The sequence below is a fragment of the Scardinius erythrophthalmus genome (genome assembly GCF_964197995.2).
Source record: "Scardinius erythrophthalmus genome assembly, chromosome: 5".
NCBI classification, from domain to species: domain Eukaryota; kingdom Metazoa; phylum Chordata; class Actinopteri; order Cypriniformes; family Leuciscidae; genus Scardinius; species Scardinius erythrophthalmus.
This window is the reverse complement of record NC_138225.1, coordinates 4808349-4831923: the sequence shown is the minus strand read 5'-3', so window position 1 is coordinate 4831923 and position 23575 is coordinate 4808349. Positions and strand designations below refer to the sequence as shown.

The 23575-nt window shown below is 37.3% G+C and overlaps 2 protein-coding genes across 3 annotated transcripts in view; one reads left to right on the top strand and one right to left on the bottom strand.

Annotated features, from left to right (window-relative positions):
* The window catches only part of LOC308691447 (ras-specific guanine nucleotide-releasing factor RalGPS1), a 165540-nt gene that overhangs the window by 63726 nt on the left and 78239 nt on the right, over positions 1-23575 (top strand). The gene's annotated exons all lie outside the window — the stretch shown is intronic.
* On the bottom strand, positions 199-17795 carry angptl2a (angiopoietin-like 2a). The gene is made up of 5 exons (XM_081365676.1): positions 17389-17795; positions 10464-11409; positions 5978-6171; positions 2748-3018; positions 199-2243 (listed from the first exon to the last, which is right to left on the bottom strand). The coding sequence occupies exons 2-5, from the start codon at positions 11383-11385 to the stop codon at positions 2044-2046; spliced, it is 1587 nt and encodes a 528-aa protein (XP_081221802.1). The 5' UTR covers positions 11386-11409; positions 17389-17795; the 3' UTR covers positions 199-2043.

Sequence of the window (23575 nt, the reverse complement as noted above, 5' to 3'; positions counted from 1 at the left end):
TTACAGGATAAACCCTGAGTCTCCCGTAGGGCCCTTAGAGCCTTTGACCTTTAGAGGCTTGAACAAACGAACACATTGAGCTTTGAACTCAGTCCATCTGTTGGTCGTTCTCGACTCGTCTCTCATATTTACTGTAATGTAGTCTATAGGGCAAGTCTTGTCTTTTGCAGTTTATCACAAAAGAGCTAAACTGCAGTAGCTGTACATCATTTATTGGAACATTCTGTAAGTACAAAACACAACCATACTTTGCATTACAAAAACAAACTCGCTCACTGGCTCTGTTTACACCTGGTATTAAGATGCGTTTTGGTTTATTGGATCACAAGTGGACGATGTTAAATACAGGTGTAAACGGGGTCTATAACGTTTTGAGCTTGTTCTCTGGTCGTGTTCATATGTAAATTGCAGGAGCTTATTTCGTCCATTAGATTGAAAGATCTGAAAAAGCCCATAGATTTATCCTCCCATAGACCCTCCCCTCGAAGAAATCAGGACAGAAGTGCAATGGACAAAAGAGACGGATTAAAACACCCGGTGTAAACAGGAATGTGTCTCCCTCATCTAGGCAACTTGTGATCCGATCGACCAAAATGTTTAATACCAGGTATAAACAGGGCCATAGCTTCTACTGTTAACAGATGGTTTCCAAACAGGACTCAAATGAGTGAAATCATTCATGGACTTATGAATGCTGTTACAGTACATTAAAATAGTCAGTAATATACAAGACAGACATTTTGTGATGCTTGCAGAGGCTTTGTGTTTGTGGTTTAAATGTCTCTTAATTTACAATTTAGCTATAGGTGCATACACAATGACTAGGTTAAATTTATCTCTAAATGTTGGCAGAATTTTTATGGTTGCCTGAAAAATCCCTTTAAGATGTCAAAAAATCCTGTGTATAGTCCACTTGTTGCAACAGTACCCATCATTAAAAGTCAATGCTACAGTATAAACAGATCAAATAAGGAAGAGACTTTGCATTTGTGCTACTAACATTAGCCTAGTCATTGAAGTTTACGGAGGCTTCGCTTTTGGGATTTAAATGTTAGTTTAGCCAATTTGCGTCTCTTTATTTACAATTTAGCTTGTAAGTAGGTGCATAAACAATAACTAGACTAAATTTGAGTTTTAACACTAAAAATCCCTTTAAGATGTCCAAAATTCCTATGTAGTTCACTTCCCAGGGCACAGTTGCAATTTACCCTTTATTGGAAGTCAATGTTATAAACCAGATCAAATGGGGAAGAGACTTTGCATTTGTGCTACCAAATTTATCGGAGTCATTGACATTTTCAGAGGCTTCACATTTGTGATTTAAATGTGCTAATTTAACCAATTCACATCTCTTAATTTAGACAGTAAATAGATGCATACACAATAATTAGGCTAAATTTACTTCTAAATGTTGAACTTTTTGCATATAAAATTCCCTTTAGACATCCAAAAATCCTGTGTAGTCCACTTCACAGGGAAAAATTGCAACGTGCCCTTTATTGAATGTCAATTCTATAAACGGATAAAATGGTATGAGAACTGAATAATGTGAACTGTTTAAATTCCTCCATTAGTACACAACATATGTTTTATAGCACTAATGTAAACTCAAAATAACAGTTCTCTTCTTCAAGGTTAGACTTCTTACAGTGAAAATGAGGTTCGGTGCCTGTTAAGATCAGGTAAACATACTGACTATATCCCCATTTTAAGCGCACTTGTAATGACGCACACGATGCTGTCCAGCTTCAGGTCATGTTGCCAGGTTCATCTGACAGAAGATTGTAAAGATTGTTTTTTTTTCTAGCATTTTCACTTGCTCTTCATTGTCCACAGCGCCTGGGCACCATTGGGACCTCTGTCTCCAGGAAACCCAAAAAGTCGTCTCTCCTTCATGAAGTCATATTTTTGGATTTTGAATATGTATGACTGCATATTAGGAATTCATAACGATCAATACAAAAATAACATTAACATTGCACTATTTACAACGTCTTTTGAGTTACGGCTTGTTAGATTAGCATTTTCCTTCACATGATGTTTCTAATGGAAAGTGTTGGGGTTTGGCCGGATCATCATGGTGACCTTCTTCAAGGAATACGAGCCACCGCGGAACTCCGCCCAGTAAACTCCATCCTGGTAGCGGCTGCGGTAATGCCCACCGCGGTACCACACGCCATTCAGGTTCGAGTGGGCGCAGGCGTTGTACCACCAACCACCCTTCTGATAATGGGCACAGTTTCCTGTATGAGAGGAAATGAGGTTTGAGTAAGTGAAAACTGTGACTTACAGAATTACACACAGTTACACATTGATTCTATTTAGAATGCTGCAGTGATGATGTCATTTTGTTTGCAACCCGAAATTTGGAATCATCCTGGTTCGCTTTACTTCCAGACAGTTGGTTTTTGGATTATTGCAGAAAATAATCTAAATGAACAACAAAAGTTTATGACTCTTGCACGTTTTTTAAATTCATTTTGAAGCCTTAATGACTAAGTAAAAAGCTAAAGTTTGGCTGTAAAGAACTCTACACCACAGTTGCATGACTTCAACAAAATCCATTAAATCCATTGACTGCATTTTTGAACTTCCAGCTACATCATTCTGAACTCGTTTCTGGGTTTTAGCACTCATTTCTGCAGCACTGTAGAGTTAGTAAATTTTTAGCCCTTAGAGGACAATGAAACCATGGAAAGATCTCTGTATAGAAGTTGGTTGTGATAAAGACTGAATTCCTCTGATACCTGTGTATGCGTCATGATCTCGGTCTAAGGTGGTAAACTGTTTCCCGTTGTGCCAGGTGAGCGAATCTCCGGCGTTTCCATGGTAACGGCCCACCTTCAGCTTGTAGAAGTCCGCCTCTGGCTCCAAACGGAAACTGGCGTATTCTGCGAACGTCTTTCTGCCGGACCAGTCCTCGAGTGTCACCAGTAGCTTATAGTTGCCTTGGTTGGTCAGCCAGTAGATGTTCTCCAAACCAAGCCAGTATTCACCATCGATGTTCCCAAATCCTTGCTAAATTAGAAAAGAGGAAAAAAAATGTTTTCTTGTTTCTTGTTTATTTATTTATATAGCACTGTTAAAACACAACCGAGGTTGAACCAAAGTGCTTTACATACAGATTCTAAAAAAGGATAGAAATAAGGACACACATAGACCAATAAATAGACAACATATAAAACATCACATCTAACCATTATAGGCTAATGACATTAGATGCACTTTCAACAGATTCTTAAACATTGACAGCGATTTGGCAGACCTGATAGATAGCGGCAGCTCATTCCACTGTCGCCTTTATGTAGGCGATTTGCTCTAGGCACTATAAGTAGTTTATGATTCTCTGAGCGTAATGTTCTAGAAGAGTTATATGGGGCTAAAAAGGTTTGCAAAATATGGTGGGGCCTGGTTATTTAACGATTTATATACAAACAATAATATTTTATGTCTAATTCTAAAATGGACTGGAAGCCAATTTAGAAACGCTAGTACGGGTGTAATTGATTCGTTTTTCTTTACCCTTATTAAAAGCCTTGCCGCAGCATTTTGCACCGATTGTAATCGAGAGAGTTACAAAAGTCCAGCCGTGATAAAATAAAGGTATGGATTACTCTTTCGAAATCTTTATTTGATAAAAATGGTTTAGTTTTTGCTAATAAACGCAGATTATAAAAACAAGCCCGGACCACAGAGTTAATTTGCTTGTCCATTTTTAGGTTATTGTCAATTAAAAAGCCCAAATCTCTAACAGTTGTTTTCGAGTAAGATGCCAGGGGACTTGAATCTAATATAATTTCTGAGGAGTTATTTGTGTGGCCGAATACAATGACCTCAGTTTTTTCCTCATTTAGCCTTAAAAAGTTTTTGGCCATCCAGTTTTTAACGTCCGTTAAACACTCTAAAAGTGACTCAAATTAATTGGTAGAGCGCTTGAGTGGTAGATACATTTGCGTGCCGTTGGCGTAACAATGAAATGACACTCCATACTTTCTGAAAATGTTACCCATGGCGAGCAAATATAAAGAAAAAAATATTTATAAATTAAAATGTTTTTTTATGTTTTATGTGATTCTACATACATCTAACTAAAGTTAGAAAAGTGAAATCATAATCCACCACCCCTTAAACGAGAAAAGCATAAAATAGACATTACAAAAAGTAGCAAATATTTTTATTTGATTCTACATTAGAATTTTTTACACCATAAAATGTTAGGCTTCAAAGTAAATGATGAATGAAGAATTTTCATTTTTGGGTGAACTATACCTTTAATGTTTTTTTGTTTTTTTTTATTAATATGGAAATATGAAATCCTTTTTTTAATGAAATGATACTCTAAATAAGAAACCAAAACTGCCAGTAGGTGGCGGTAAATGTCTTAATGGGTAAGTCATTAAATAATTCATTATATTCGTTCAAACGGCTGATTCATTCAGGAATGAATGGATTTATCAACGACCATTAACCGTGCTAAAATGAGTGAAATGTCTGATGCGAATAGAGTTTTTAGAACTGGTTGTGCTGTAGAAATCTCAGACTCTTCAGCAGAATTCTTTATGCTCAGTTGACTTACAATAAACAGAACAAGAACTGGCGGAAACCTCTTGATTATCAAATAAACTGTAAATCTTAAAGTTCTACAATGCTCTTTCAAAACACTTTGCCAGATCCTGAATCCTGCGAGACGATGACATTTAAAAGACCTCCTCCAACATTGTACACATGTGTTTGTATTTAGCGGTCTCGGCATTAGGGTTAATCATTCTTTCAGAGGAAGCAGGTCTGACCACAGTATCTAAAACACCTGAGAACGTATATAACTCGCTGTCAGCGGACAGAAATTACATGTTATGGCAGAGACAAGCCAGCTCAACACCTAGTGTAGCGTCACAGAATTTATTGATGCATGTAATAAATCATCGCTCCAGACTGCTGTTGTGTTAGTCATTGTTTAAAGAAATTGTTTAACCAGCAAATACAATTCTGTCATTATTTCCTCACCCGCAAGTCGTTCCAAACCTGAATGCTGTTAGTTTTTCCATGGAACACAATGGAGAAATTTTTACAGAATCTTTACGCAACATTCACAATGCATTCAAATACTAAAGTGGCACATTGATGCCGAATGCCATTTTATCCTTTTTATAGCGTGACAGATGTGTTCACTATGAACTGTCCTCAATTCTATGAAAAAATCCTTCTTGAATTTATCTTCTTGAAAAGAAAAAGTGAGTGAGAGAGAAAAAAGTTATCGGTTTTATGAATGCATCTACACTCGCTAGTGTTTCACTCACAGTAATGTTTTGATCAGCATCAATTTAAGCTTTATTCTTATTTACTATTCATGACTGGCTACCCAAAAACTTGTGGAATATAAATGGTTTGCATAAAAAAAAAAGAAAAAAAAATCATTATATAGTTACAGTTTAGTGTTTTTTTTATATATATAGTCATTAAAATATTTCCCATGACATTGGCTCTTTACGTCTAGTCCTGATTGTAATTCCGGGCTCTAATGATATCGACAGAGTGTTTTCGTCAGACAGTGTTTTTGTGGACAAAGCCCTGGAAAAGCCCTGGCCCTAGTTTGGAAACCTTGCCCATCTTGCATAACCGAATTCCATTGACGTTTGAAAAGCAATGAGTTCAGAAATTGCAAAAAGCTGCAGTTTTCTGACCGGTTAAGACGTTTTGTCATGGAAGTTTCTCCATGCACGAATGGCAGGATTTTAGAACAATGTGTGTTCCGTTACGTTAACTAACCATGACTGATGGAAGTACTAGGGGAGTTCATGCTGTTATCCAATGATACAGATCAGAAGCATTATATTAAATTTTAGCGGCGCTGAGCGGTGATGTATGCATGCGTGAGCTCATGATCACATCGTCTTTATTTGCATGATCTGTTTGTTGGTGTTTGTCATTGGCAGAAAATTTTTCTACACAAGTAAATGAACATAAACATGTTTCTGACCTTATATGTCTCCCAGTTTCGGAAGAAGTTGACCGATCCGTCCAAGCGTCTTTGGATGACGGTCCAGCCGCCGGGGTCGTGTCTCTGGTCACACCAGACCTGCATCAGTTTGTTGGTGTTTTCCAGCTTCAGTAGATACATGTTGCTGTTGGTGTGTCCTTCTTCTAGAGCATGTAAGCAGTCTTTGAACGGTCCTGTATGGAAAGCAAACACGTGCGTTATTGAATGCATGGTTCTTCTCTGTCTACAGCATCTCTGAATTTTATGTTGAAATCAATTCAGATTTGTGGGTTAAAAGCTGCTATTTATTACATGTGTACGTCACTGTTTCTGAGACCAGTTTGCCTTTCTAAAAGAACAGAATTGCGAGAGAGTCACAAATTGATGAGTTCTTGGCCAGGACCTCCAGGAGCTTTTCTTCTTTTATGAAAATTATGGTTTCCATTGAGTTTGATGTGTTTCAGTTGTGTTGAGGCTTTTGGATTGTAGTATATCTTATGGGTGAACATCGCATGTTTATTAAACGTATTGTATGCAAGAGCCTGTGAAATGCCATTTTTGTCCTCACTGACTTCGTACCATTAACTGAAGCCATCATCTCATTGACAGCACTTGTGCAACCATCGTTGTGAATGCTGTTAGTTTTTCTATAGAAAACAATAGAGAAATTTTGAAGAATCTTAAGTTATGCCTTTATGTATAATGCATTATAAAGAGATTGATAATGTAAGATAATGCATTAGAATATTTGCAGATTCCTTTTTTGATCCCTGTTAATGCATTATACTTTCTATATGTGTAATAATGAATAGATAATTATTATAATGTTATATTATATAGTTACAATTATTCATGAGACCATACAATGCTTTTTAAGGTGCATTACAAGGCATAATTAATGCATACAAAATACTTTTATAAAGCATTATATATAAAGGCTTTTAGTAAAAGTAAAATGGTAACAAGTAATTAAAAAACATTTGTTACATAATTAATTTTTTCGTTTGTAGTCATTGAGGCTTTTTCTAAATGTTACAAGAGGAGTGGATATAGTCATATGTTATTTGACAGCACTTATGCAACCGTTGTAGCTGAGATGTTATTTCCTCATCTGGACTCATAGGTTTCCAGCGGCACATTTGAGGCAATTCTGTTTTCATTATGACTGCATGCTCTCCCCAACGCTTGTGCGTCGTAAAAACTGCCCTAAGGAGATGGAAAATCATCTAGATAATGAACACGCAGTCTCTGCTTCTGACCGCTGTGATTTACAGAACCTCGAGCTTCCCTATAAAGGTGTCTAATGAGCTAACAAGCTTCAGTCCAAGAGCCAAATCACACTTTCGCCAGTGCCTCTGTTCTCACACGGGATTCTTCAGGATATTGTTTCCATATCTTCTGGCCTTTTGGGGCTCTGAATTTTAATGACTGTTAAATTTGGTGGACGATGCCTGGATGAGGGCTTCTGTTGAAGTAAGATCATCACACCAATTGGTACCTTTTAGAAACAGACAGATTGCATTCAGATTTTCGCAAAAAGTAGGTTTGCATAGTAGGTTTAGCTTTCTCATCCCAGCGAGTACCAATGCAGTAACTTTACAGTGACTAGAGATGTGGTGCATCTTAATTTAAACATTGTAGGTCTTTTTTTTTTTTCATTTGTTGGTCTTATGTGTCTGCTATCGATGCATTGCAGGAGATTAAAAAGTGAGATAGAAAGTGAGCTGTTTGCAAATGCAATTTGTACAAAAGCAGCTTTGAGAAATGCATTAAACTATATTAGGTTTGAACATGGTTCGAGATTCACTTCCATGAGTCAGGCCGGATATATATAATACTCATTCTCTAATAAATGTACCAGATTATAGTGAGACATTCATCTAAGGGTCAGCTGGTTTCAGAGAAGTTTCAGTCTAAAATTACCCTTCATCTTTTGTCACGCTTGTTGATTTTCTCCAAAACGCAATAGAAAAATACATTGGAATCTAATTTGTCACAGTTTGTGTTTTGATTTGTCTCAGACTTTTTTGTCTTTCTGTGACGGCTGTTTTGACATTACATTTCAGATTAGGACTTTTATTGCTGAATAATAATCAAGCATTACGAACTCAAAAGGGTAAGACTGGAATCAATCTGCTTGTGACCGGATCATTTTCCAGACTATTGATGAGCAAGAAGCTTGTCATCTCGTGAGTAAGAGCTACTCACAGTCGGCGCTGAAATCAGTCATCTCTTTTTGAAAGGACCTTCTGTATTTCTTTCATTCGCTTTGAAGTTTTAGATGATTGTTCATCAGCCCTTTTTTATGCATTGAAGGACTTGTTTACATCAGGTCGTCTTGCCTCGTTTTCAATGATGGTAAAATGTTAAATGCAATGCATAAATGGCACATATATTGTTATCTCTCATAGTTTCCCCAGAAAATCCTTATAATAAAACAAGCTTTTTTGCATTATATGCCACAATTTTGATCCACCAGAATGATTTACATTGGAAGTTTTCCATCCTCAGGCGTTTTCACATGCTGTTGGATAAAAGCATCTGTTAAATGACCAATGTTTTACATTTATGCATTTAGCAGACGCTTTTATCCAAAGTCACTTACAATAGACGAGCAATCCATAATGTATATTTTGCATGTCATTAAATGACATATATGTGTAGATTTAGGTGTAAACAGCGAGTTTCTCTGCACACGATGTTGCCGACTCTTCTGTTGCCTGTGGAAACTAAGATTAAATGTGTCGTGCATTTGATAAAGTAGCAAGTAAGTATTTTAAAAGCTGTATTACTGATGATATTTATTAGAATCGTGCAGTCTACTGACCCATTACATGTTGTTAAGTGTCCATGAATCTGTTAAAACGAAGCACATTAGCAGTTCTTTGTTGTGGGTGAAAATCTTGCTAATAACTTCCAGAGGCGTGATTTAATGGCATGTTAAAAAGAAAACAGGATGACAAGATGAATTTTACAGTCGACTGCAGTGGATAGAGAATGGCTGTGTGTTTTGGTGATATTGTAAGGAAGATTTCAGGAAAGTTTGTATAGATTTACAATCACAGCCACACACCATCACCCCGTCATTTACATTCTGCATTTCATTTCTACTTCTACACTTGAGCTCCCCATTTACTTCTTATAAATCCCCACATCGCAGAATATTTAGCAATACTTAAACAAACCTCTTACAGCAAAGCACAGATCTCACTGTAGAAGTTTGCTGAAGGGTGTCTGGAATCCCCCGTTTAAGGACTTTAAAGTGGTTCGTGTCTTGCAGGGTTTTCCTCCGAAGATTAATGTGAACTCTTAGTTCAGAAGATATGTTGCCAGATGATTGTGTTGTAATGGGACGGAGGCCAAGCTCTCTGGCGTGATCATCGGCAGGGAAATCCACGTGTCTCCATGTTGCTTGTGTCGGTGAACCTTTGAGCTGTTTTCTTTGGAACCACTGATGTAACCAAACCACTTATGCATATCCATACTTATTTATCATACTCAGTGTGCAAAAGACAATTAACCTTGTAAATCTGCAAGAGAAGGAAGACTGCTGGCTGTGCAATGTTTAGATGTTTCTCATTAGTCACGCTGATCCTGTTGCGTACACAAAATGCTTTGCAGAAGTTTGCCTTGTGGGGACTTGCGTCATGATTTTTGGGAATGTTTTTCTTTAACATTTTCTGTTCTTTAAACATTTGGAGAGCATTTGTAAATATCAAACAAGCAATACCACAATACCAATACTGTTCAATTTAAAGTAAGTGAAAAAGATCAAGTCATCTTATAATTTACAGTGGAAAAACAGTCACATTTTATGTTTTTTTTAATTATTTTTTTATATCAGTTAATGCATTATGGTTATATTTCTTATGTTATGTTGTTAAATTATTGTTTATTGCATTATTTTAGTGCCATTGCATATTTTAGTGTTTCCATGATGGTGTTTTGTATTTGTGTATATGGCACTGTGTACCTTCTATTTATTAATATGGTAACACTTTAGTTTAGGGTCCAATTCTCACTTTTAACTGTTGCTTATTAGCATACATACTACTAAGATATTGACTGTTTATTAGTACTTATAAAGCACATAATAATGCATTATTCTGTATGACCAGATTCTCCATCCCTTAATCCACCCAATACCTAAACTCAACAACTAGTACTCCTTACTATTAATAAGCAGTATTTAGGAGTTTATTTAGCCAAAAGTCATAGTTAATAATTAGTTAATAGTAAGAATTGGACCCTAAACTAAAGTGTGACCGTTAATATTTCCCCCAGCTTGTGGAAAAGTTACTTATGAGTAATTATTCATGTCTTTTTTCTTCCCCACCTGTGTTTTTAAGGTTGTTGTCATATTAACATTATCAGTTCATATATTGTAAATTTTAATTTCAATCCGTAAAACCTAAAATGTTTTTTTATGATAAATCTCTGATAGACACATCTGTTTTATTTACTTGTTTGTGGAAGAGACACTCACCTGAGGGTTTATCTGTTGAGAAGCTGTGTGTTTCAGAGGCTATGGTCGGTAAGGTTGGTGGCATTGCTTTGGCGTTTTGGTCACTCTGGATCTCATTGGTGATCTGGTTGAGGTTGCGTGTGTAGGTCGGTGGGTGGAAAGGCCTTGCGGGGGAGTGCTGGACCGGAGGTGGAGGTGGTTGTCGATGTTGAGGTGTCTGGGGTGGTTGTGCCGGGATCACAGGAGGCTGGTAAGGTCGTGCTTGTCGTACAACAGCAGCTCCACCACCACCTCCTCTTCTGCACTGCTCCTCCAGCTGCACTATCCGCGCGCTCTGGTTGCCTGCAAGCGACGCCAAGTGCTGGTATTTGTGCTCCAGATCCCGAAACCGTGCGGTTAGATGCTGCATCTCTGACGTGTGATTCAGCACACGGTTCTCCAGCTGAGAAACCTCCAGCGCGTTGTCTCTCTTGCGGATGATCTCGTGCAGCAGCTGCATGTAGAGCTGCGTCACTCTGGAGTTCATGTTGCGCGACTCCTTGCGGAGGAGCTTGACTTCGTTCACCACACCACCGTCCACCTCCACCAGCTGCTGTAGCGTCTCGATCTGACGCCGCTGCTTGTGAAGCTCTCCGTTCAGCAGCTCCAGCTCCTGCTTGTTCACGCGGTTCTCCAGCAGGGCTTCAGGCTCTTTCGAGTTCACACAGATTGCACCTGTGGTCTTCCGCTGAGGCACGATGAAGGTGTAGGAGCATTTGTCCACGTCAGAGGCGCCGGGAGGGTCCGGGGAGCGTTTGGATCGACCGGCATACATGAACTCGCTTTCAAGGACATCATCTCGGCTTTCAAACTCCTCAGCGAAGCCGTTCGAAGCAATGTCGGGTCTGGATAGGGTGATGGTCAGCAGGGCCAGAAGAAAACGCTTCAAAGTGACGACAGTCATGACTCTCTGAGATGTGTGTCTGTGCTGGAACACAATCAAATAAGAGTTTATTGTATATTCTCAGTAGGAATATTTATTTGTATCCCCATGAAAAGTCGTGTATTTATTTATAAGGATTCTCTCAAGGATTAATTTATTTGATAAAAAAATACAGTAAAAACAGTGACATTTTATTACTATTTAAAATAACTGTTTTCTATGTGAATATATTTTATACTGTAATTTATTCCTGTGATCAAAGCTGAATTTTCAGCATCATTACTCCAGTCTTCAGTGTCACATGATCCTTCAGAAATCTGATATGATGATTTGCTGCTCAAGAAACTTTTTTTTTTTTTTATGAATGACAACATTTACATGTACACAAATATGCAATTATTTCTAATAATCAGAGTAAGGACTTGATCGCAGTAAGATATTTTACATGACACAAACAAACCTCTTCACTCCAGTTTACATGACATTTTCATTATTTTGATTATGCTAAGTGTGGTTATTTTTACCACCAATATTTGCATACCCCTAACCCCACAACACAAGTGATGAACTCACATAGGCTCATATTCATCAAATGCATAACACATTTCTAATATGGACATATTGAATATTGTTCGGCGCCGTGATGAATCACTTTCAGAACTTCATCACTTTTTTTCCAGCTGATGAACGATAAAAACATTGACAGCCAATCAAAATCCAACCTGCTTTAAAGAGCTCGAGCATTTAAATCGACAGACCAAGACCAGTTTTGACATGACAAAACTGCAGCGTGTGCTTATAATAAACAGAACAATATCGTCTGCTGGTGTGGACTTTGATATAGTTATCGTTAGTTATCTTCATGGTTATTGTTCTTGCAGTAAGATATTTACATGACACGAGCAAACCTTTTCACTTCCATTTATAGGAGATTTTCATAATTCTGATTATGCTATTTTTACCTCATTATTTACAGACCCCACAGCACAAATAATGAACTCACATAGGTTTAAACTAGCCACTGTTTTAATCTAATTTCATCATAACACATTGCCTCATCGATACGACAGCCATCGGCACTGATCCTTAACAAACCCGTCTCCACACCGGCGTGATGACTCCGATCTTCACCCAGATGGAACTGGATAAATATTCTGAATGTTCTGATCCAATCTGACTTCTGACCTGTAATGCTGCTTGAATCATAATCATACACTGTTCATTTATTGATTTGATCCAGAGGAGAACTGGCCCTCGACTGAGCCTGGGTTCTCCCAAGGTTTTTTATTCTCCATTCTGTCACTGATGGAGTTTTGGTTCCTTGCCACCATCGCCTTTGGCTTTTGGCTTAGTTGTGGACATTTAATATTCAACAATATTATTGATCTGCCAGCATTGACAACTGAGCTGGACGATGACATTACTGTTTTCTCTAGAGTGGCTGTATATATAAATGAAACTAAATGAATAACTTTTTTACAACAAAACTGAACCATCACTGAACTATGACACTATTTTCTTCTAGATCTGCTGTACAGCAGAAAGAAACATTGTTGCATTATTTTGCTGTTATCACTGTGAACCTGCTTTGAAACAATCTATATTGTAAAAAGCGCTATAGAGATAAAGGTGACTTGACTTATTTCTAATATGGACGGATTGGATATTGTTTGGCACCGTGATGAATCACTTTTAGAACTTTCATCACTTTTTTCCAGCTAATGAACGATAAAAACATTGACAACCAATCAGAATCCATCCCTCGAGCATTTAAAGTGACGGACGACAGAACTGCAGCGTGTGCTTATAATAAACAGAACAATATCGTCTGCTGGTGTGGACTCTGATATAGTTATCGTTAGTTATCTTTATTGTTACTGTTCTTGGTGTGAATGAGCCTTAAAGTTTTTAGGCTTTTATTATGAATATGTTCGCCTTACTGTTATCTATGAGGTAAAGTGTGCTGACACAATTCGCTTTTAGAGCATTTAAAACTTGCAGACTCTCACTTCCGCCAATATAGATCAGTGATTTTGATGACATCACTCTGCACTTCAGCTTCTCATCAGATCTTCTGTCCAATCAAATGCTCTCTAGAATCTGAAGCTCCGCCCCTACATTATAAATAGACACTGTGGCTGAAATTGGTCACTTGTTCACACATTCACTGTTTTCTACATGGTGAATGGCACAGTGCACTATATAGGGGACAGGGAACGATCAGCCAGTGTAAATATGCTTTCCATCGGGGCGAATGAAGTCTGGTTTCACGTTAGTGTCACGAGAACCGTCGCAGCTCCGGTCCAGAGACACGATACACAGAGCGGATCATGTGATCGAGTCGCCGCTGACCAGAAAACGTATCGGACCCTTGAACTCTGCACAGAATGCTGTATTTTAAAGCGATATGAAGGAGATTAGGAGGAGAAACGGTTAGAGATTAGGAGAAAACTGCATTAAACGAGCTCAACGGCTCTGGTCGAGCTGTGATACAGACTTAACGCTATTGGCTATTTAAAAAAAAAAGAGGAGCTGTTCGATTTGGCTTCCCATGCAATCTTAAAGCAGTTGGCTAATTCAGATCTAATGCAACAGCCTGTCTGACCCATGTGGTCATACTATTAAAAAACAGCACCGACAGAATGCAAGTTTACATCCTGTTTGAAGTGAATGTCATGTGAATCCTTTTGTTGAATGAACTGTTAATTTATCTGAAAGCCATTAGCTAATGAAACGTGTTAAAGATACGGGGCCTTGGAATGAAGGTCTTTGGTGATTTTCCAAAGAACAGGTCTTTTGTGCCCTGGTAAAGCATCTGTAAGCAGTGATTTAGCAGATGCTTTTATCCGAGGTAAATAGAATTACCCAATTAATCATGCCTTGCAGGATTTAAAGCTAAACCCTTTTGATACCAGTCTAGATCTTTAAACACTAGGCCACACTAGTGGTTTTGCTGTATGCACAAGTTTGACCACACAAGTTTTGCGATGAACATAACATGTTGTTTGTGTGTTTTACTCTAGTATTGTGTCATTGAATAATGGAGAGAATTACACATGGTTGGTGATTTTACAGAGACTGAATCTCCTGCACCACAGCAAATTAACTCATATTTTAGTTGTGAATGTAAGTTTGTTTGCCCAGTGTACTCTGATTCACACACAAATGACTCTTATGAATCGGTTATTTTATAAAATTATTCAAAAAGAACCAAATGCACAGCAGATACTGGTTTGAATCAGTCTCACTAAATCAGTACTAAATAGTTGATAATATGACAGACAACCTGCAATTATATTAATTTATATTTAATTTTAATGCAAATATTACATTCATTAAAATAAATTATTTAAACATTATTATATTAATTTTGGCAGGCATTAGTGACATTGTGATGGTAAAGTTAAATCATTTTAATTTGCTCTCTGACCGATGCGTTGAGTTCATTTAGGGAATGATTCATCAGAATTCAGGTTCATAAAAGTCAGTTGTTTGTGAATCAGATTACACTCGTAGTGCATATACGACAAATATATGATCTCTGTTCACACACCATATGCAATTCTCTCTTCTTATCCCAAAACGCAACTCAGCCATAGTTATCTAAAGCATTAAACCTTTAACTTTTAACACAAAACTGTAAAATCTGAGGTGCACTTGAGTTTTAAAGAGTTTCTGCAAAGTCAGGCAATACAGCCTGAACATCAGATCAAATCCTAAGAATGCTTTACAAAGCATTGATAAGTTATATACACACATGCATCCAGATGCACACATGCAATCAGTTTTAAGTTTTCCTAGATAAATGTTTATTGATGTTTAATGTCAGATTTAGTCTTTTTCTGTAATCTCTGAGTCATAGATTTACACCCTAGGACTGGAATGCACTAATTCACTGATGGGAAAATCGATCACACGCAGTTCCTGGTGTGTTGTGTGTGTGTGTGTAGAGAGTCTCCCATAGCAACGGATTCAGCATTCCATGTTTTTCATTGTGCTCATTAGTAAGTGCGTGCTCCTTCCCTCTCGTTTCAGGGATCATTTCAGAGACCAACACTGTACGTAGAGCCCTAAAACATAAGAACTGCCACAGGGAGGTGATGTAGCTGGGACTGTAGCTTATCACTTGATCTAAAACAAAAAAATATTTCTTTATTTTTAATATCTGAATCACTGCTCCTTGCGGTTTGGACGGAATGGACAAACAAACATTCATAGCCTGGAGTCATCAATGGAAAATATATTCCAATTAAACGTAAAATAAACAAGATTGCTCAAGACACTCAGCAAGGATCCGTAGCCTCATGCTACAAACATGCAAGATGAATCATATATTTATTTATTTTTTTACTTAACTACATAATGGTTGTTGTTGTTGTTGGTGTTGCTGTTGTTGTGCATTTATATTGCCATTGATTCAGGAAACACTGTCTGTTGGATATTAAGACTTTTCCAACCTTTAATTTCATTTCTGCACTGGATTCACATTTCTTCTAGTTGTTGATTTATGAGCCTTTTAATAGATTTAACACATTTAGTGTAAACATAATTTGCATTATGGCTAACCCTTTACATCTTGTCAGTATGACCATGTTTATGATTCTCCAACTAGAAAACAAAAAGAATGTCACAGTTTTATAAATCTGCACTTGCTAATTGTGATGTCATGTCATATCAAAATGCCCAGTTAGGTAACTTGCTTCTATCACATTGATTATTTTTCTTCAATATGCGTGAGATGCTGTATGTTGGTGTCATCACGGATGAAGCTGCACATGGATCTGTTTTGCTGTTATGAGCGTTGCCAAAATCAGCTCCTTAGAGTTGAAGCATGTGAATGCAGAATTACATCATTGTTAAGAATTCCAAATCTGACTCGCATTTCACAGATTTAAAATCTGATTCCAATGAAAGCTGACTGTGATGATGTCATAGTGGGCTTCCTGCTTGAGCTGCTGATGTCATCGGAGTCTCCGCTTCTCTCTGTCTCAGATTTCTGGATCATTTTCAGCATGCATTAACAATAACTTTCTGGTATAAGTGCTGGTATTGTCTTAGGAAATGCAAGTATAGTCTTTACTTTTAGACTGAGAGAGTGTCTATCGGGCACAAATCCAGCTCAAGGGGTTTCAGTGTGTGGCAGTGGGATGCATTTCTACAGGATTTTTAATTAATTCAAAAAGACTCATTTGTGGTCTTTGTTCTCAAATATAGCTGTGTGTTCTTTGAGAAAATGCAGCAAATCCTAAACACATTTTGAACTGATTTTATTGGTGATTGTGTAACTCATAATTAGGTAGTTTAAAGCTCTTGTTGAAACTGGATCTACGTAACGTGCTAACCTGGAATTCTCCAGGACCCGAATGCGTAATGTGAAGTTCAGCAGTAATTGTTTTTGTGGAAAGTGTGAGGATCATTACCAGTTTCACTGCAGTTCGGGACACGCAGCTTCACCATGTGGAACATTCCTCACTTATGCATTTATCTAACAGTTTGATGAGAATATTGTACAAATTTCTGCTTTTATATATTTACATGTATGAGTTTGGCAGATGCCTTTAACCTTGCATTTAATCAGTTTATGCATTTTCTAAGAATTGAACCCATGACCGATGTTGCAAGCACTATGCCACAGTGTATAGTTCTACAATTTTCAGGTGAATATCTAGTAAATATAATTTTGTCGTAACTGTTTATTTCTAAAATATTTAATCGAAATGAAATAAAATACTTGCTTATGATTTGAGCGTCTGCTCAATGATTACATGTAAACTGCTCTTTGAGTGCCATCAGGGTTCATCTAGGCATTTTTATTTTTCAAATTTCCAGATCTGGCAAAGAATAAGATCTCATGCAAACTCATGCACATTTCTACAATGGATATGCATAAACTGCCATTTCTCCACCAGTCTATGCATTTTCTGGGTCTATGTAACACAGTATAAAGGTGAAAACCAGAGAACTGATTTGACTGATTTGACTTCAGTTAGATGCTGGTTTACAGTATAATCAAACTGCTCTTACCCTGATAGTGTGCTGAAGTTGCCTGGCTTTTTCTCTCTATCTCTCTCGTCTTTATCCTTTTAATCTCTCTCCAGGAAGGTTGGATGTTGTCGTCCCTGAAGTGAAGGTCATCACCGATCCGCTACTGTCCTTTCTGTCCTATTCTGTCCCTCTTAAGTGTGTCTCCTGTAGCTGTCATATGATGATGGGTGACAGACTCATTGTGTGTCCCAGTGTAAATCGTAGTTTAAGTGCAGTTTAAGTTTGGTCCGCAGCATGTGTCTGCATCTCCTGTGAGTGTCTCTGTCCAAACGATCCTCCGACTGTTCAATGTTCAGAGTGACACTTTGATTTAGAGGGAGACTTCCTTAACTTCCACTCGGAAAACACAAGGAACACACTGCTGTCTCTTTCCCTTCCTCTCTCTCTCTCTCTCTCTCTCTCTCTCTCTCTCTCTCTCTCTCTCTCTCTCTCTCTCTCTCTCTCTCTCTCTCTCTCTCTCTCTCTCTCTCTCTCTCTCTCTCTCTCTCTCTCTCTCTCTCTCTCTGGTTTGTGGTAATGGTGTTGTTGTTTGGTGGCTCCGCCCCTTTCCCAGCCCCCTTGCACAAGAATAATGGTCATTACTAAGATGAACTATTGATATGGTAAAAGTAAACAGTTAAATATCTCTACACCTCTGTTCATCTATTCACACATGTGATTCCACCTGCTTGAATCTGAAAAGAGGCATCTTTAAAACATAAATCTTTTTTTTTTTTTTTTGTGGTTAAGGCATATTGTTGCGCATATTTGGATGAGACAAATCTTAAACAAAATCAATTTTATGAAATACACTCATAAAAAAGGTTTCAAAAGGGGGGTTTCAGTCATCCATTGGAAGAAATATTTCTGTTTCCCCAAAGAAACTTTCAGTAAACACACTCTTAAAAATAAATGTTCTTTATTGGCATTGATGGTTCACTGAAAAAAAAAAAAAATGATTAGTTGAATTTAATAAAAAAATTGATGGTAAGTGGTTGCACACAATTGATTTTAGCTACATTTAAACAAATGCATTAAGTTGAACCTAATCAATTTTAGTTCAACTTAATGCATTTGTTTAAATGTAGCTTAAATCAGTTGTGTGCAACCACTTACCATACATTGTTTTATTAAATTCAACAAATCATTTTTTAACATCCATGCAATCTTTCCATTCCACAGATGGTTCTTTTTTTAGTGGAAAATGTTCTTTAGATTATTCAAATGTTCTTCACACTAAGAAAAACATGTTTTTTTAAGAACTGATCACGGGAAGGTTCTTTGGGGAACCGAAAATGGTTCTTCTATGGCAAAACAGTGAAAACCCCTTTTGGAAGCTTTATTTTTAAGAGTGCAGTTATTAAAATAACCTCTTTTTTTTCTTGTCGTAACAAGAAACCTTTTCCACTATAAAGTAAAGATCTTTATGGAAACATAGATGAGAACAAATACTGTGTAAAGCTCTTAGAGTTCTGAACTTACATCAGTGGATGAAGTTTGAAAGCCAGCAGAGTCTGTTTTGCCTCTGTTGAGCTCATTGTGTTTTCTCTGAGCTCCTAAATGAGAAGTCACGTGCATCCATGTCACTGTGATTGGCTGATTATGCTTTTAATGTCATGATTACCTCCAATTATTTGACCTGAGTGGGTCAAACTGGTGGAAATGGAGGGGCTGATTACAACTCACCCTCTCAGATTTCATAACTTGGTACATTAAAAACTAGATGAACTTGAAATGACTTTAAACATTATTAAACATGATCAAATGATTTGTGAGTGAGCTTATAGCGAACACTTAACTCTGTTAAATTAAAGTCACCTCTGTGGTATTGACCATCATGTCTGAATAGACAGTTATTATTAATGATGCTATTTGTGTTCTTAAAGTTATTCATTTTGAAGCAATGTAATTAAAAAAAAATGCATACATGAACTAGATGAGACTGTTGTGGATTGATTTGGCCAACTAGTGTGTTTAGTTGTAGTTTCATGTTCATTGTGGACGGACATTTCTTGTTGATGTGAACTAGTCACGTTCACCTGGTTAGTGCACAAAGAAAGACGTCATTACTGCAACTTACTAAAGGTCTTGTTGATCACCAAATGTTTTATTCATGAATACAAGATGTTTTATCTCATTACTTTTGGGATGCATATTAAGTTTGTATCTTGTAGATTTCTAATCTAGAGTCCATTATAGATAAAAAAAACATGTATGTTCATGCATGATCTCACTTCCTCCTGTCCTGAAAGACAGGTGATACACTGAATGAACTTGAACAGCTCCTCTCAGGAGGAGTGTGTTGTGTTTCAAAGCGTCACCCGTGGCGGCTGGCGATGCGGTTTCCATTATGTCCGTCTTAATGCCAGACCTCGTGACCGGCTGTGTCTCCATCAGCACAGTGTTCATCCCTGTTTGGGATTCCTGGGAAGTGGTCAGCAGGAATGCCTGCTTTACTCAGGTGTTCATGCGAGCAGCTGCTATCGTCACTTGGCATTTCAGCATCACTTCTGAGAGCATGAAGCTTGTATATATCATGCTTTAATGCATTCATGCCTTTTTTAATCATTTTTGTCTTTAATTTAAAGAGTCTAATGCATGATAAGGGATCATTTAACAATTATTATTTCAGATTATTCTTATGCATTAATACTCTTATGTGAGTAATTATTTTAATTATTAATATGCTTAATTGTTAAATCTAATTTATTATAACTCTGGTTACAATTCACAACAACAGTTTTACAACACATACATTATTATTATCAACAACAACAATATTAAAAATTCTAATATAATTAAAAGTATTAATTTAAAACATAATTGATTAATACTAATTTTGTGTCCAAACTATCCACTTTATAAAATGCATTTAAATCAATTTGTGTGTATTTATAATGCTTTATAATTCAACTTGACAATTTTAACCAGTTTAACAATTTTAATTATTAAAATGATAATGATTAATTTAATGATTAATTACTAGTAATATTATCATTAATAATTCATAATAATAATTTGTTTTATCATTTCCCATAGCCAGTTCACATTGTGCCTATAAACACTTCTCGTCTTTGTTAAAACCACAGACTGCTTTTATTATATACAGGCTTCATATAAATGATTACTGAAAACTCTTTGGAAATGCACTATAAATGGCAAGTTTACAGTTATTTGCAGTGAATTAATGAGCTGATTCAAAGAAGAGGGATTTGAATGACGGCTAGATGGTGGTCTGGGTTTGTGGAGTAAATACGGGTCAGAATCAGGCGTTCTGCAAGTGTGTCCAACTGTTCCAACGACCCCTGCGGACAAAAAAAGCAGACGGCTTATACAGCTGCATGCCACACACACATTCACACACTCCTCCACCTGTCAGTACAAACACATCTTTTTTCTAAAGAGACTCTTCAGCAGAGTATCAAAATTTTTACTGTATCTCTATATTGTGACTATTGCTCATCACATGGTTAAATCCCACTGACGCACATTAAAGGAAGCTTGAGGGGAGACTTTTAAGTACAGTATACTCCGAAAATTCATAGCAACACCCTGGCATTATGCACTGGTCACATTTTTGTTCAGAGAAGGTAAAAAAAAAGATCTCGTTTTATTTGACTAGAATTGCCGGTCACACCGTGTCTGGATCTGTCCGTGACTAGATTCCTGAAGAAAAGGCTGATGGGAGTTTTCTGTTCCCGCTGACTCACTCATTTGTCCCGATGTGTGGTCTCTTGCACACTTTCATGTGTCAATCACTAAGCCTCGCAATCCGCCCGGTGCTCCGGGAAAACTCCACACAAGAGTCTGCTATAAAGGAGACAGTACATGGTATTTTCCAGCATGAAAAGATTTATGCTGAAATTCCACATCTGAGCTGGACTCCTGGGAGTCACTTGCAATTTGAACCGGCTTTGCTGCATGTTCTCGCTTTGTTCAGTGTAAATCCGTTGGAGAAAACAGCAGCGCTCTGCATGTCTACAGTAAATCTGCCTCATGCTGTTTTGGGTCTCACAAAAGGACTGTATGTCTATTAATTTCAGGAATCTTTGAAAGTCTATTAGGGAAATCCGATGAGAAAGATTCAGCAAGATGTTTTAGATGTCTAGTGTAGCGCAGACAGGATTTTGTTGATGTATTGAGCTCTTATTTTATTGAATATTGCAGTGTTTATTATAAATGATTTCTCCCTGCGCATCATTATTGTATTAATTCATGTACCTTGTACAAACATTTCTTCTTTTCTCTGATGAATGAGTGCGGGGCAGCCTGTCCACCAATAGCAAACCACAACCATCTAATCATTTCCCATTGGACAAAATCAACATTTGTTCTTGTTCCAGAAGCCGTTTCACTTGGATATACAGTACGTCACAATAGAGAAGAAAATATGTGAGCAACTTCCGTTAATGCTGACTTTAATGGTTAAACAGAAAAAAGATATTGCAATGCCCATATTTTATTAAAGGAAAAGTTCACTTAAATATGAAAATGCTGTCATTATTTACTCTCCCATAGTGTAATTTCAAACCCAAATTGGCATGAGTTTCACTCTTCCATGGAACACAATGGGCCCTATCTTGTACCCGGCGCATGTATCATTCCTATTTTGCACCCGACGCACAGCAGACTTTTCACTCGACAGACGCACGTCGGTAAATTAGGGAATGAACTTGCGCTCCCGTGGGCGGTTCAGCGAAAAGAGGAGGCGTTTTCCGGCATAAATGTTCCCTGGTGCTATTTTGCAGTTTCAGAAAACAATTCCACCACAGACCAGGAAAAACCCAGTCTAAAGTCAGTGGCACGTTTTCAGTGGCGCGTTCAGATGCTATTTTAAGGGCGCATGCTTGGCCATAATGTAGCGTGTGCACAACGCACATACACTTTGCTTCTCTCATCTACACACAGATGCAGCAGTTCCCATTTTTGCAAACCATACATAATTACAAGGAAAAATGTTTTACGGCCCTGACGAGAACGTCGGTCTCCTCGGCTGTGAACCGCTCCTGGCGTGCGTCTGGCAAATCCGCCGTTATAATAGCAATCCGCCATGGACCAAGCGCGCCTGCTCTTAAAGGGAATGTGAGATGACGCTCTGATTGGTTATTTCACGTTACGCCCAAACCACACCTATGAATAATGAAGCTACTTCAGATCAACACATTTTAGATTTGCGTCGGGCGCAAGAGTCATTTATCCCGCCGGTATAATAGCAACAGCGCCCGAGATCTGCCCACAAAGTTACTTACATTTCACGCTTGATGCTTGCGTTTCAGATCGTTAAAATAGGGCCCAAAGTCAGATATAGTTTATATGTTATGAGTTTCTTATTTCCACATACATTGAAAGTGATTTGAGCTCCAAAAATAGAATAAAAAGTAGAACATTTAGACTCTCTTTCATGGTGCTTTTTTGTCATTTTTTTAAAGCTCAACAGCTTTTTTATTAGAACTTTCTTTTGTATTGTGTGTTAAAAGACAATTAACATGCTGTAATACTGATTTAACTGAATTTAGCTGTATGATGACAATATTTTCAATATGTACAGCTGCTTATAGATGAACTTGTTTCATAATTGATTAACTTTTACAACATTGGCACGGTTATTGAACTGAACTAGATCAACAATTAACTAAATTAACTCAACACTACTATTCATAATCTGAAATATTTCTGAATACAAAAAATAAAATGGAATGGACTTCATTGTGGATTGATTGGACCATGTCACATCAGTTAAAAAAGATAATATTTATCTTATTTATGATGGCAAAGATTTTTATATGGAATAACTTGCACTGATTAATCATTCACAATAAGACCAGGAACATATTTAGAGTAAAATTACCATTTAGGTTTCATGTTAAACACAATGTTGTATCACTCTACAAAGGAACAGACAGTTTTTTGTTCATTTTTACTAATAAATAAGGTTGAAATGGCTCTGGACTTGTAGCACAAGTCATGATATGAAGCTTAGACTACACTCGAAGTGTTGGATTGTGCAAATTTTCCTTCGATGTTCTGCGAATGGGATCATAATTTGGCAGCAGATGCTGTTTTTATCCTCTGCTGTAAAATGGGGTGATGTAAGAGCTCAGACTTACAGTAAATCTAAAAACATTTAGGAAATCACACTGAGAAATGGACAATGTCGTAAAGCAGCGTTGTTTTCTTTTTCCTTTTA

Excerpts from the sequence above, each read along its gene's own strand:
- angptl2a (XM_081365676.1), bottom strand. The coding sequence starts at position 11,385 with ATGACTGTCGTCACTTTGAAGCGTTTTCTTCTGGCCCTGCTGACCATC. Across the intron at positions 6,172-10,463 it reads CTCAACAGATAAACCCTCAG|GACCGTTCAAAGACTGCTTA; the intron begins GTGAGTGTCTCT and ends CTTTCCATACAG. Across the intron at positions 3,019-5,977 it reads GAAACTGGGAGACATATAAG|CAAGGATTTGGGAACATCGA; the intron begins GTCAGAAACATG and ends TTTCTAATTTAG.